This window comes from Lytechinus pictus, chromosome 8 (genome assembly GCF_037042905.1).
Source record: "Lytechinus pictus isolate F3 Inbred chromosome 8, Lp3.0, whole genome shotgun sequence".
NCBI classification, from domain to species: Eukaryota; Metazoa; Echinodermata; class Echinoidea; order Temnopleuroida; family Toxopneustidae; genus Lytechinus; species Lytechinus pictus.
In genome coordinates, this window is record NC_087252.1 from 10362056 (window position 1) to 10377858 (window position 15803).

The window sequence follows — 15803 nt, forward strand, 5'->3', positions numbered from 1 at the left end:
TTTTCTGTGTGATAATTTATAATAACATCCATTTAACGGGGGAAAAACAATATAATGAATATCATTATTTGTATAATTGTTATCATAATTGTCGTTTGCTTTGTTTTGTTTTCATTCACACGCCATGGTCATAATTTTGACAAAAGCACGTCCATCAAATAGTAAATTTTCATATTTTTATTTCATGAATATTATCATACTATGTTTTGGGGGAAATAAAGGTTAGGATACATATTACAACATGAACACACATTCGTCCGCATCTAATCATCTTCATCAAATCATCAAATGAAAAATCAGTAAACAAAATAAATTTTTGAGAGGTAATCTGTCATTCATCATCAAGGCCTTCTCTTAAATCTATTACGCACAATTTCATGCAATCTCAAATAATTATTGATAGAAGTAACCAATCTGTTGAGGAATATGTGTACTACTTACTAGTGGCGTAATGAGTACAATTTTGTGAGGGGATCAGACATAACATAATATTGGGGGGACAACTTGTAAATATTGTGAGCGAGCTAGGGGAGAGAGCATTTTTTCGTTTTGAATAGAAAATTTATATCTAATGGTGTGATAAATTTGGGCTGACTATTTTGAACAGTGATATCATTTTTGCCTTTCTTGTTTTATCCTTTTTTCTCTCTTGGTCGTGAAACTTTTTGGGAAGGCCCTGGCCCCCAAGTACCACCACCTCATGTGTACGTCAGTGCGACCGACAAAAATGTCCAAATTAAACCATGTATTGGTTATAACCTATTAGAATTTTGGTTGATATTTGCAATTTTTGCGGTTGAACAAATATTCTCTAATAGATTGGGTGCTTCCGCCATTCCCTTTTAAGGGTGTGCAATATTTTGCTATTATAATGAGCGAGATTTATAGATTTGTAATAATAGCTTCTTAATGGAGTTTATAGGTTATGATTCTTCGATGGATAAAAGGATTCAAAATTATAATCTTCTATTTGAAAAAAAAATACATTCTTGCTTAATGCTCTTTATTTTGTTTGTGTGTGTGTGTGCGTGTTGTGTATGTGTGTAGGCCGATTTCTTGTTTTGTTTTGTTTTTACTGCGCACATGTATGCATATTGGCGCATGCGCCTTGACTCCATAAGTCATAGTATACTGGCGCACTATAATGATATTAGTACCAATGTTATGGTTGTTTGTGAAGATGCAGTTGTTTCTATTCTTTGTTGAAGTAATATAATGAAATTGTGACTTTATTCTTACATTCATCATTAAATATTGAATAACATTTTATCATATAGAATTATTAATTACAATATTGTAGAACAATAAATTAGTTCAAGTTTAGAGAGTAGTAATTAATTAAAATAATGTTAAAATCAATTTTCTTTTTACTAAGCAGCGGCGGGGCAATTTACCTAATATGAATGTAAAAAGGGCTTCAAAGTTTAGGTTTTAGAAAAGAGGAAATGAAAGCTGATGTTAAACGCTTATATCATTCTTCATAAACCCAATGCTATTCTACTCATATTCATTGCATGTTTTGTTTGTTTTTTTCATTTTTCTCCCATCTGTACTTGAAAATTTCTGTCCTGCAGTTATTGGTCATCTATTTTATTGAGGTTTTGGATGTTCATTTTCAGAACCATTCCCTAATCCATATTAACCCTTAAAGACCTAGAAAAGTATACTGAATGGGCTGAATCAGTCCCCCCCCCCTTCCACTGACTAAGGGTTAATATTGCGTCTTTCCTTGCTAACTCAAATAAAAACCTTTCCAGTCTATTCGTATTATTACTACAAGACGTGTTTCCAAAACTAATTGTTAAGGCAATTGTCAGAATAAAGTGTACTTTATTCTTTTCATTATTCACATCAACCATGCAGAATCACACAAGTGAAAAATTGACACCTCATTAGTGTCGAGTGATTTTGGTATTTTCCAAACCCCTCGGTATAGTTCTCTAGTAAGATTAGATTTGTGTAATATTTTCATTTTAACATTTTTTATTTATTTATATATATATTTTTTTGGTTGCAGTGCACATTGTCTTTCGATCTGTCGTACCCACCTATTCTTCTGTATGAAAACGTGTGTTGGCTTTAATTAATATATGTTACAGGCTTAATTGTATTTGGAAAGCATTTGTCTAAGTCACCATAGGCTTATGCGTCTTAAGAATTCATCTTTTTTATTTTAGTTTTCCCCCATTAATATTTGGTTTTCGTAGTCATACGCAGACTTTTTTTTTCCAGAAGGGGAGTGGATATTAAAAATCTAAAGAACTATTTTTTAGGGGTGTTTTCATTTAAAATTGTATCTGGTTAGATATCTGAGGCATAACATTTTTTTGAAATTTGAAAATATCTAGAATTTTACCCCTTCCCCCTCCCCTTCCTCGCTCCGTACACCCAAGGTGTCTCTTATTATTTGGGGTATTTATCAAATGATTACATCGTTTCTGCTGTTTATTGACTAAAGCCTAAATTACATTATTATTTCCTTCTGCAGGAGGTAGAGGCCGAAGAGGGCACCCCACACACGGAAACCTACACCAAAAATGGCAAGCAGGAGGGAGAAGCTCAAGTGTAAACTGTACTTACTTTTTAGTCCACTGATGTCTTCCTTGGCGAGCAATGTGGCATCATCATTCCGGAAGACCGAAATGGCGATATTGAGTCATTTTTTCGATGTTAATAATGAAGCCTCAACAGTCACTCCACTTTGACTAAGTACTTTTCCAGCCTCTAGAAAGCATTATTTTTTTATTATTATTATTATTCTGAAATGAATACATCAGAGGACTAAATTCAAAGAATTAAAAAAAAAGTTTTGTTGCTGAAGTTGTCGATAATTATGTAGCTTTAGAATTGCGATACAATTCTTTACCGCGTTAATTATTGTTATGCGCTTGCGCAGAACAACTTTTATTCGTCTTAATTTGTCTATTGGGCGTGCGAGATAAACGCACCGCAGCTGCACCGGCCGCCAAATATATATGCCAAAAATAAAGATTGGCTCTCGTTTTAGTGACAATTTCTAGATATTTAGCATGGATAGACATAGATTAACAACTGGATCTGATATTAAGTCTTGAAATCCGGCTGATACGAGTTACAGATTGTTTTCTTATAGGATAAATTGGTGGTGTGTTTTTTATCTATTGCACTTTTGTATATAGTTTGCACAATGTTTTTATTAGTTGTGTAGCCGCACCGACAGACCGATTAGAGTTTTTGTATCAACAAATGAGCGCGATGCTCATTTGCATATGAATTAGAATCCATACTTAGAATAGATTCACACCTTGTTATATTAACCATTGAGTTTTGAAGATACATTATTATCAGAAATTTATATGAACACTCCAATAGTAGACCTTGTGCATTGACGACATCGAGCCACCATCTCAGAGGCTGAAGCAACTTGCACATTAGTGATCTGCAGCTAGCGCGTTTCTGACAACTCCGTTTACGCGTATTCCTATATCCTCTGAAGGAGGGCGCTATGAAATTATGACGTCATATGCTTAAGGTCTATCGGATACTGTAATTGTGATTTTCTCATTAATTACCCAATGTTGGTTATGCCAGTCACTGCGGTGAAACCGATTCCAGTCAGACCATATATATTGCGTTATTTTCGATGACAGTATCGGTCGGTGTGGAGTCGTATTCGTTGGTGTGGCTGTATCATTAGGCATGTTAAGTGGAAGAGTGAATTATTCCATGATAAGCGTGTGACGTATGAAATAACCCTACTGGTAAGAACACAGCGCCCCACAGTGTGTGTCACAGTGTGGAACACAATGTGAAATCACCTTTACACTCTTAAATTTGAGCACAGTAGACCATGTGAACACGCTTTGAACAGTCACACTGTCGAGGTGTCCACAGTGTGAAAATATTTTCACAGCGTTGGAATTTGAGCATTTTAACAATGTGAATAATATTTTCACATAGTCCACTGTGATCACACTGTGTTTTTTTCCAGCAGGGATTAATTTTTCAAAATTGTATATTATTTACTAACAAATCAATTCAGATATTCAAATAACATCAATATTTAGCCTTTGATTTGTACTTTTTATACGTTTGATGTATATCGTATATATTGTACCATTATATGAAACTACAAATGAAGTACGGTTAAAATTAGACATTTGTATGTTTGCCTGTTTCTAAATTGATATTTTCTTGTTGATGCTACACTCAGGGGTACAGCATGTGTGTCCATTTGGTAGTACATTATAAAATATCATGTTTGAGGAGTTATTAACTGAAATGATATATACTTCCAAAGTGCCTTTTATCATGTGTGCGAGCTTTAATCTTTTACTGCTGGTATATCTTCTTATTCTTTTAATTATTGTTATTTTGGGGGAGGGGCAAAGAATCGACTCCCAATTTCAACGTGGTAAAAGCCTGGGATAAGAAATGGGTAACAAATCTTTATCAACTGAGATCGATTTATCATCAATCGGTGTATATATACCCACTCTTCAAATATCCGACAATGATATTGCAACCATTTAATTAATTTGGTCTGTGAATCCATTGATTATATCATCAAAACAAATGTTTAACACGTGTGCTATGTCATGTATGTGTCAAGTTCGTAACAAGTTTGATTAATCGTTGGAAACGTTTGCATGATTCTATACACACTGTAATTAGTGGTGTAATTTCTGTACGCTTTTATTGAAACTTCCGTAAAAGGGCGCTTACTCATGAAATAATGTCATCGAATCTGGCAGCTCAATATTTTTTTTCAATCAGTAATACATCTTCAATACATTGTTAGATTCTTTCATGAGACGATAGACATGATAGATAAAGAAAAAAAATTAAGTCCTTTTCTACTGCATGGGATATCTTCGACGTCCTGTGTTGTGGGGGTGTCAGAAAGTACTCGAATCACATATTGTCACATTTTTACTATTTTCTTGCTAAATAGTGGCTGCTTACTGTGAATATGTATATTTTTTGTGTATTCTATGTATTTTGGTATTTTTTTCTTGATATTACCCTTGTTTATAAAAATATATGCAACTGGAGTTTTGATAAATGGCTTATTGTATACAAGCAATAAAACATATACAATATTTACCTTTTTAACTGTCATGTTATTGCCTTCTTCTTGAAAAGAGTCGAGTTCTGATGTTATTGTGAAATCCTATTTTTTATACACAACTTCATTAATTTTTGGGGGTTGTTTTGTGTACTCGGTATATTTTCCCCAAAAAATAATCATCCCACACTTAAAGCGTACTTAAAGACTTAAAGCGGATGTTCAATGCACAGAGACAAGATCGCCGAACTATTTTCAATTCTAATAAGCATTTATTTCCTTCCAGGTTAACATTCAACAACGAATGATTACATAATTTGGTACACAATACAAAGACGACGAGTGAGATTATAGCAAAATATCATTTTCAATAATGATGAATAAAAATTAAACGTATGAATGCATTACACTTCCAATGAAAACACCAACTTGATTTGAAAAGTAGATATTATACAGAAATCACTCGATTAAACAGATTCAAATATATCACATATATACGAAAGGTCTTTACCTCAATTAAATGCATAAACATATCGATGGTTATTTTTAAAAGTAATTACACTGTTAAAAAGCACTAACTTGCGAAAATTATTAACATATTATGTGTGCAGTGAAAGAATTGCCACTTAGGATCGACCTTATTCTGTATAATACAACAATGATGGCTAGGATGATCGGCGATAATGATGATGATGGTGATGATGGTGATGATGATGATGATGATGGTGGTGGTGGTGATGATGGTGATGATGATGATGGTGATGATGGTGATAATGATGGTGATGATAATGATGATGGTGATGATGATGGTGATGATGATGGTGATGATGATGATGATGATGGTGACTATGATGATGATGATGGTGATGATGATGATGATGGTGTACGTGTTAGTGATAAAGATAAGATGTATAAAACCAATAACAGCAGGCAATAATCTACAAACTTATGGTCACGTGACGATAAAATTTAATCACACCTGGTTACCATCAGTGGCTGTGGGGGAAAGGGTTGAAGATCGTACCCTTGTCCCACCTTTCTCTCTCGCCACCCATCCCCACCCCCCCCCCCTCTCCCCCCCCCCCCCTTCTGTCCCCCCCCCCCCCCTTCTCTCTCTCTCTCTCTCTCTCTCGCTCTGTCTCTCTTAATGGTATGGCACTGCGTGTACAGTTAAAATTTCTGGTCAAAGATTGATCCAAGTGATCGTCTTTCCTTTCTAATCTTACTCTAAAAGAGTTTCCTCTTTATTCCCCTGATCACTGTTGATAGGTGTCTCCTGATGGGTGTCTCCTCCAATGATCGGATCGCAACCTTCATTATCCTCTCCTGAAATCAAATCAACAAAAGCAATTAAGGGAATACTCATATTCTTGATGGATGGAAGACTATTATGCTTGATTGCATACCAACTAAATTCGGAAACTCTTAAGATTCCAAGTGAGTGGTGAAAATGCATAGGTCTACGTTGTGTGCTGGCAAACCGATGACCGAGGGAATGCTAAAAGATCTATAAGGCGCTGAGAGACGTCCCAATATAAGTGCTATAAAATGGAATTATATCATCATTTTCAAAAGTTAATCCCATTTGTATTTGTATAAGCACATACCAGACTTTTAAGGAGCGTTCTTGTCATCTCGTTTCCTATGTACAGAGTATTTTAGCATATGCAATGCAGTAAAAATTAATTACCCCAACCAAAAATAATGATAATTATAATAATAATGAGAATAAAAAGAATGCTGCGTTAGGAAGATGGGGTCATTATCGAAGGAGTGTATATGCTTACCCTTGTTCGCTATGGGAATGATAAAGCTTCTTGTATATATTCAGGTCAATCCAATATTTGGCAAAATAACACTATCAAGACGTTACAAAGTAAAACACAGATACATATATATGAGCCAAGACCCTTTAAAAGCAGCCTGTGCCTGTGTTTAATTTGAGGCCCTAAAGGTACAATTATGAAGTATATAGGCCTACAATAAAATATAAACAAATATTAATATTAAATTAGCTTTATTTCAAAAAGTATTTCCATTAGCTAAAGGCCTGCACACTAAACCTTCACAAAATACATACACCGTCCTATACACCCACCAGCACACATTGAAAGGTATAATCCTTGTCAAAAAAGATTTTGTATTTACCTCTGGAGTATGCTCGTTAGTTGAGCGGTACGATCTCCTTGGGCTGATCTTGGTACCTGTGTAAGGAAATAAGAACTTGATAAAATAATTGAAATATTGATGATAATGTTACAATTAAAATATTGATAAAAAATAATGCAATGAAAACAAAAAAATAATACGATTTTGATAATACTTTGATTTAGAGGCGAAATTTAAACTCTTGGAGCTTGCCCCGTCATCGGGGACGGGGGTATACGTGTTTCAATAAACGACTTCGGATGTTTGATCCGACAAAGTCTTTTTTAATTGATAGTTACCATAGTAAAAGTCAGACATCGGTGCTTCTCAGCCAATCAAAATCACGGATGGTTGTCAGGTCTGACAGCTTGTCATTATGGCAAATGCTGATGAAACGTTCTGATATATAAAAGGGCGCGGTCGTCGCCATCATGATAATTGAACGAAAACAATTTGACTTGAAGATTAATGATAAAAAAAGAGAAGATCAAACTCTCGATAACTCACTTAGAGAGGAAACATATTCTGGAGGATCAGTATCTTCGGTTTCACTCTTGTCATCGGATCTTTCTATCAAGGTGGGAGTTCGGTCACGGGTTACATCAAGCTGATAACGAGCGCTGTACGTAGCTCTGGAAGTCTCCGTTGTAATCGGGGTTGGCGTCAATTCCTCAGCTGTCTGCAGTTAATGTACAAATGTGTTCACGGTTAATACCATGTAATGCTACTATCACACCAACAAATGTATTGCTGTACACATGCGTGACCAAATTACTTAAAACCACCCCCATAAAACGAATTTTTCTCTGTGTGCAAATTAACCCCCTTAACTAGTTTTTCGCTGCTTTATTTACACATTTTGGCCCCTAAACAAGTTGTCGCCAGAATATGACCCCGGGGAAAAAAATATACCCTAAACACGTTTGGCTAGTCTTCAAAAAAAAAAAGCTTTGGAAAAAACATACCCTAAATACGTTTGACCCCGCGATTGACCATTTACCAGTCTTTCAAAACCATCTTTCTTTCTTTTTTTTTGAAAATCGGTGTTTTTTGATACCCTTAACGAGTGCACGCGTGGCCCGCGTCCAAAACCGAAAAAATACCCCTTTAAACGCATTTTTTGGTCACGCATGTGTACAGCAATATATTTGACTGCCCCCCCCCCCCCCCCCCGGGGGGCCACTTCCATTGGATACCATGCTTGATCATGGGGTTTCGAAAAGCACCCTAAACAAGTATTTTCCATTTTCTGAAAATGCACCCCGTAACCAGACAGTATTGGCGTGTGAAACCCCACCCTTAAAGGTCAAGTCCACCCCAGGAAAATACTGACTTGAATAAATAGAGAAAAATCAAACTAGCATAGTGCTGAAAATGTCATCAAAATCGGATGTAAAATAAGGAAGTTATGACATTTTAAAGTTTCGCTTAATTTCACAAAACAGTTATATGCACATCCTGGCTGATATGCAAATGGAGAGACTATGACATCATCCATCGGCACTATTTCTTTTGTATTTTATTATGTGAAATATGAAATATTTTAATTTTCTCCTCATTGTCAAGTGATACAATGATTAATTCCTCCCTGAACATGTGGAATTAGCATTGTTTAATACTATATGGTTCAGTCAAGTTGGTCCTTATTTTCAAATCTATAAAAAAAAATGAAATATTGTATAATTCAAACAATAAAAAAAACAAAAGAAATAGTGAGTGATGGACATCATCGACAGACTCACCTAGTTGTGCATATCACTGTTTCGTGAGAAATAAGCGAAACTTTAAAATGTCATAACTTTCTTGCTTTACATCCGATTTTTGATGAAATTTTCAGCACTATGCTAGTTTGATTTTTCTCTATTAATTTTATTCAAGTCAGTATTTTCCTTGGGTGGACTTGACCTTTAACAAGTATTGGAAACAAAACGGTACCCTTGGCTTGACAAGTATTCCCTGAATTGACCCCCTAAACAAGTACAACGATATCTTATTTGTCACGGACGTGATCACGGACGTCGGTTTTACCATGTTTACCTGTACTTTCAATGGGTTATACCACCCCACACAGCTCGCTCAAATCGGACCCTAAAATAAATAATAAATAAATATTATAGGATTTGTAAAGCACACGTATCCACCTTGCTATATAGGTGCTCAAGGCGCTCCTATGTTACCCCTATTACTATAAAACACGTAGAATTGCCTACGAAGACGGACACAGAGGTGACATAAATAGAGAACAGCAGACGAACAAAGAACAAGATAAAAAGGGAAAAACACCTATCATGTTCATGGTTACAAAAAGTGCGAGAAGTGTAAAAAATGTTAGGTCAGAATATCAAAAACGTTATGCTAACGCATCGCGTTCGCGTTACTCGGTTGGTAAATATAGGGGAGACCAGGTTAAGTAACACGGGTAAATTGTTACATGAGCATTTACTTAAAATATGAACATGAGAGGGCATTGTAAGCTATATCACATCAAACAATATCTGCGTGTAATATCTGATGATGCCTGAACATTCTATGGAGAAGCTAGGTAAAAAAATGAAACTCATTTTAACCTTAAACGAGTAAAATTTGCAAATATTCGATTTTGCTTTATTTGATCAAAACCAATTTTATCCTGCAATTGATGGGTATTTGGTTGAAAGAAGAATGTTTTGGCTATTTTTGATTGTGTGTGTGCGAGTGTAGCACCACCTGATATTTGAGTGTTTATTGAGCACATATGTTTTTAAGTTATTGATAACAAACTATCAAAAAACTATTGAAAACAAAAATATAACTCTATTGGCCACATGTGGGCGCAACTGTGACACACATCACTAATAGATACATTTCCTCAAACTAATCTTATTCTATTGTAATGTGGAAGTGTGTGGAAATTTGTAAAACGCTGATTTAAAAATTGTCAAATTCTAAGGGTTTTCACATTTTAAAACTGTTATCATACAATATTTCACCTATTTCATATTTCATTTCATATCAGGCCATAATAAGGCTTTGAGATATATTTTGTCGTCAATATCAATATTATACATATTGTGATCTTGGTAATATTCCCAATTATCTATTTTCAACACAAATTACTTTTATAAGTTTTCCCAGTAAACTGGCGTCATCACAGGTCGCCACCAAAGTTTTCTGTGCACCTGTGTATTCTTTTGTACTTCTTTAGAAATTCGAAGCAATGTGAATTAATTTGCATTCCGTTGTGACTCCATAATTTTTACCTTCATGTTAAACAGATAAAGATATCTGTTGTCATAGAATGGCAATGAGATCGGAGTACCATTGTGATACAGGGATTATCACATAAAAGAAATCGAGGTATAAAATGAAATTCTGATTGTATGACAAATATAAACAGTCTGTCCCCGTTTTAAGAAGTCGCATACCTCTTCTTCTGATTGTAGGTTTATACCGTCAGTGAAAAAAAAACTACTGCTAAAAAGTAAAAGGCCGAACTCAGTGAAAGCCACCCCAATTTAGCCGGAAAATACCAGCCTATAGTAGATAGTGATATAAAGAAAGTTTCGTAAAATGGTGTCGGGTGAGTGCTTCGAACAATAAGTAGCATGTTACCATGGAAACCTTCAAATCTTGAAAACCTAGAAAACGCGTTGGTAATTTTTGGATAAGTCCGAATAGATTGTACTACAGGACTTTAAATATCAGTTGAAGATCAGCCTGTGCTATTATTTTATTAATGGATGGTTAATGTATTAAAATATACTCATTAAGCATTTTTCATCTTTATAAAAAAATATATATATATCATTTAAGGGCATTAACGCCAATTTTGTGAATGAGCATTAACTCAAAAGCAAATAATCTTGGGTAATTTCTGAAAATGAGCAAAATGAACAAAATTTTATATGTAACAAGCGTGCTGATAGGCCCACATACTCTAGACACGTCACTTATTTAATCACGTTTTGATTAATTTGTTACATCATTAAATCATGACGTCATTCATTAAAATACGTAAATGACTTGTTTGGTACGTCACAAAATCAAGACGCTATTAACTTCGTCGCGTAATTATCTGCTTGATACGTCTCAAAACCGTGACGACAGTACACGCGTTTATCATGTTTATAGTTGGCTTTCCATAAGTGGATAAAGGTGAGTAGTCAGCGTGAGAAGTCAACACTTCCAGTCAACGAGTATACGTACGCGTTGTACACAATCGGAATCGGCCTATTTAAACCGGGGGTTGTGTCTAATATCTTTTTGATTTGATTTGACTTTATTTTACATATATCACATATAAACATAATAAACTATGTAACATCAGAAGAATTAACCTGATATATAAATTAGACATGGCATCATTCATCTAAATTAGATAATACAGCGATTTTTAGATGGCAAAAGATCTGCAGTTTACCTTCGGGTTCTCGTTCTCACTTGTTTCCTTAGAACATGTAGAATGTATTGGTCTTCTTGGGGTTACGGTGATACCTATAAAGGCAAAACAACAAATTTATTTGAAGGAGAATGAAACCCTTGGAAGATTAAAGTTATCCTGTGTGAAAATTATAAACAGAAAATCAGATAATACTGATCTGGACGAGTTTGACTTGGAAAACGAGAACAAATTTATGACAATTTTCAGGAGGAGCAATTGTCTCAGAAGCAGATGCCATTGAAACTCCTCATCATTATCATCAGCATCGTTACCACCGTCACTATCGTCATCATCATCACTGTCGACATCATCATCACCATCATTATCACCATAATTATCATCATCAGCATCATTGTCATCACTATCATTATCCTCATCACTATCATGATCATCACCATCATCACCATACCATCATTATCATCATCATCACCATACCATTATCATCATCACCATCACTATCATAATCACCATCATTATCATCATCAGCATCATTGTCATCATCACTATCATTATCCTCATCACTATCATTATCATCACCATCATCACCATACCATCATTATCATCACCATCACTATCATTACCCTCATCACCATCATCATATCATCGTCATCATCATATCTTCGTCGTCATCATAAACACCGTCAGTCCATCATTATAATTTGGTATACCATGATTGACATACTTACTTGGAGAGCTTTCTTGTTCAGGCTGAGAACGGTCTACGATCCGATCCTCAGCATCCGTGCTTTCGGTCAAGGTGATACTATTATCAGGGTTTATAACAAGCTCACGAACGATGTAAGCTATGGGAGTCCCAGGAGCGATTTTCATGGAGTTATTTTCCAATCCTCCACTATTTGGAGATTCATTTGCCACCTGCAAAGAAGATATCATTGAGGGTTACTTCTGTTATTTCAATCGTGAGCGGATCCAGAACCCCACCGACCAAAACCAAATGACTTTATACTTGTTTGTCTTTCTTTGATTCCCTTACTTGTTAAGAATTCTTTACTTGAAAACGCTTCCCGTATACGCTAAGTGGTGATGCCCTCTTCCCCTTTTTTATTTAGTTTCTCAGAATTTTGTGTCAGAAAATTTGCCCGCGTCTTGCAAATCTTGGATCCACTACAGCCACGAGCGCGTCCCAAAATGTCCCTCTGTTATACTGCTCAATTATCATGTATAATTCTCAATTAAATGTGCAAAACGAAAGTTTATTTTATGTTATGATTCCTAAATTAGTAATAATGTCTGGCTTACGAGGTTTTGAATACACAATCTTTTATTTCTATTAATCATTAAATGAACTTCAGGCGATATGTTTCTTGCCCTTCAGAACATGATCAAGTTTGTGATTTGATGAGGCTGGTTAGATCAGGTGCCATGTCAGTGAAACCCAAATGGTTTAGGGTTACATTATTTGTCTTTGGGTTACTTGTAATGTATGGTTACATACTGGCGGCAACTTTTTATGAGAATATTTTGCCCTCCTTTTTTATTTGCCCTACATTTCATTAATATGTTTTTGTATTTTGTCGAAACGTTTTATTTCTATACCTTAAGTATGTTTATTCATTTTTTTTTACAAGGAATGTAAATAAAATAAAATTGAATTAAATGAATATGATCGGTCGCTGGGGATAAGATAGCGGATTGAAATATATAGGACCAAGCAGGGCCTGGGACCAAGTCAGGGGACCAAAGAAGAAAGAAGGAACGCAAAGAACGTAATACTGTACTAGACCATTTCATTTCTTAATTCATAATCTTTACGACAATTTTTTTTCTTCAGGTTTTTTTCTTCTTTTTTTACAGTAAATTGGGTGAGCAACTACTGCCGTATAGCAGTAAACTACGGCATATCTTATTTTAGGGTATGAAAATTTCATATTCCTACAGAGACGCAATTGGGGGTAAAATGTGTTCTTTCTCCCTGGAACGTTGACGAAAAGGAATTTGCCATCTGTATAATAGTTCCTTTATTTGTTAACGATCCACATCCCTTTTTTGTATGTGTGGGTTTTGCTGCTTATGAAGGAGGATCGTTTCTTTGATTATTATTGTTATTTTCAATCGAGGTCTTTTCTATTAATCAAAGCATATTCGATTTTCATTCCAACGCTCCACCAAACAGGCCTATATGAATAGAGCGACCAAAAATAGGCCTCGCGTTGCGGAACGTCGTTTCTGAACGTCAAGGTTAAAAACAATAATTCTTGAAGTTAAATCAACCATTTAATTTGACCTTTTGCATCCAATAATCAAATTACTACGTTAAAATGAATTCGCCATGAAGCTATTTGCTTTCTGTTTGAATACTTCTTTTGTCAAGATTTCTTTCCCTTACATTCCTTTCATTACGAACTAGTCACCTATAAACCGATAGATAATTATGATAATCAAAACTGCGTGGAACATGAACTCACTGAATATAATAATTCCCAGTTTATAATTTCATTTCGTCTCAGGAATAAGAATACACTCTCCTTATATTAATCAGAGGGTTGTGTGTTCGAATCCCGCAGTGGCCTCGCGTCCTTTGGCAAGGTGTCAATCCACAATGTCTTTCACACTATATGCTCTCCAGATCCACCCAAATGCTAAATTAGGGTGTAAAAGTCACCGTATAGCGCGTCCGTCCAGCACCGTGCGCGCATCACATCGCGTTTGGCTGGATTCACTCCCCAAGGAGTGGAATGTGTGCTGAATTAACTGAGTGATTCAGATGACTTGGTTAGTAATACTTATCTGTTAGCGCTTTGACTCACATTTTCGTCCTACAATCAAATTGGTATTTGCCGTAAGGTCTACACTACACTTTGTCTAATGCCCACTTAGCCCAATTTTCACTAAATAGTGGCCAAACAGTATGATTGCAACTTCTTTTACCTATTATTTTACATTTTGTCAAATGAAAATTTAGACTTAGGTATGTTAGACCAAGTGCAAATATATTTAAGACGAAATGGGTATAACCTAACTAGATTAGACAAAATGGAGAATGGGCAAAATGGAAATTCGACAAAAGGATTTATAAGTATAGACATTGTAGACGAACTGGGATTGGAACACGAAGGATAAGCGGAAAGTAGACAAAGTGGGGGTAGACCAAGTGGCAGTTTATGTATTACCATGTCTTGTCTTTGTTTCCAGTATAATTTAACGGCATCTTTGGTTGAAAATGACGTCACAATCACGTAAAGATTCTTCAGTCTGTTGGACAATACTCTCTTGTCGATTACTTTCCTGTTGTTAAAAAAATAAGAAGAAAACATGGAAGTCAACGCCTTTCTTTAAGTGACAAAACAAGGTTTGTTGTGGTTTACAAGATGCGACATTAAATATGTTTATAGGCCTATATTCATAACAATTTCATCAAAGTGATGTTGACGTAGCATCGGCCTTCTTAATCAGCAATTAGTAATTTAATTAGAACTATAATATCAGATTGACAGCATTTTTTCGATATTTAAATCAGGGGGGTTTTGCTGTCATACTGCTGTTGTTGTCGGGGTTTATTGGTATGCCGTAGGTTCCTTATGATATTCATGAAATAAAAAAATTGGCTATGATCATCGAAGTGTATTTTCAACGTTGTAATTTTTAGGGAAAAAAAAGTTCCCTGCATACTTGATGATGGAATGCCTCAACTGAAAAAATAGTTTGTTTGTTTTTTGCTTCGCTTTCTCTGAATAAATTCGGTACATTAGGCTAACCCCCCCCCCCCCCGGCCCCGCACCGTGCATTCTTTTTTTTTTGCACGTTCCTCAAAATTGTATGTTATACAGATTCTTACCTTCCTGTGATTATTTTCGTAGCTGTTTTGGCTTACCTTCCTTTGATTATTTTTCGTAACTGTTTTGGATCCAGGTCAATCCTAGCTATCCTCTTCCATCCGACTTTAGCCTTCCCACCCGCCGATAAGTTGAAACTCCGAGTGTTGATCCTCAAATAACCTTTAAATTAATTGGATATTTTTTACATGATTTCATCTGCAAACCGTATCACTGCAGTACGCAGAATTTATAGGCCAGGAGGCTCTTAGAGAGTAAAAATCATATACTAACGTATGCTTAATCTCCAAGGAGCCAGAGATTATATTGCATTCATCTACACGTACCGCCAAAAAACCTCAAACTTTCGCCCCCGAGATTTCTACCCTCCTTCTAAAAGATCTAGCCCTAAATC

General features: G+C 35.5%; 2 protein-coding genes across 2 annotated transcripts in view; one reads left to right on the forward strand and one right to left on the reverse strand.

Annotated features, from left to right (window-relative positions):
- LOC135154995 (ammonium transporter Rh type A-like) overlaps window positions 1-5094 on the forward strand; it is a 31450-nt gene extending 26356 nt beyond the window's left edge. The window contains exon 10 of the mRNA XM_064103265.1: window positions 2489-5094. Within this exon, the coding sequence (XP_063959335.1) occupies window positions 2489-2569 (81 nt within the window). The 3' untranslated portion in view covers window positions 2570-5094. The remainder of the gene's footprint in view (window positions 1-2488) is intronic.
- Window positions 5095-6169: 1075 nt separating this feature from the next.
- LOC129266816 (uncharacterized) lies at window positions 6170-15560 on the reverse strand. Its single transcript, XM_064103083.1, has 7 exons — window positions 15448-15560; window positions 14747-14861; window positions 12302-12491; window positions 11595-11668; window positions 7703-7874; window positions 7196-7251; window positions 6170-6373 (listed from the first exon to the last, which is right to left on the reverse strand). The coding sequence occupies exons 2-7, from the start codon at window positions 14747-14749 to the stop codon at window positions 6275-6277; spliced, it is 594 nt and encodes a 197-aa protein (XP_063959153.1). The 5' UTR covers window positions 14750-14861; window positions 15448-15560; the 3' UTR covers window positions 6170-6274.
- Window positions 15561-15803: the final 243 nt, after the last annotated feature.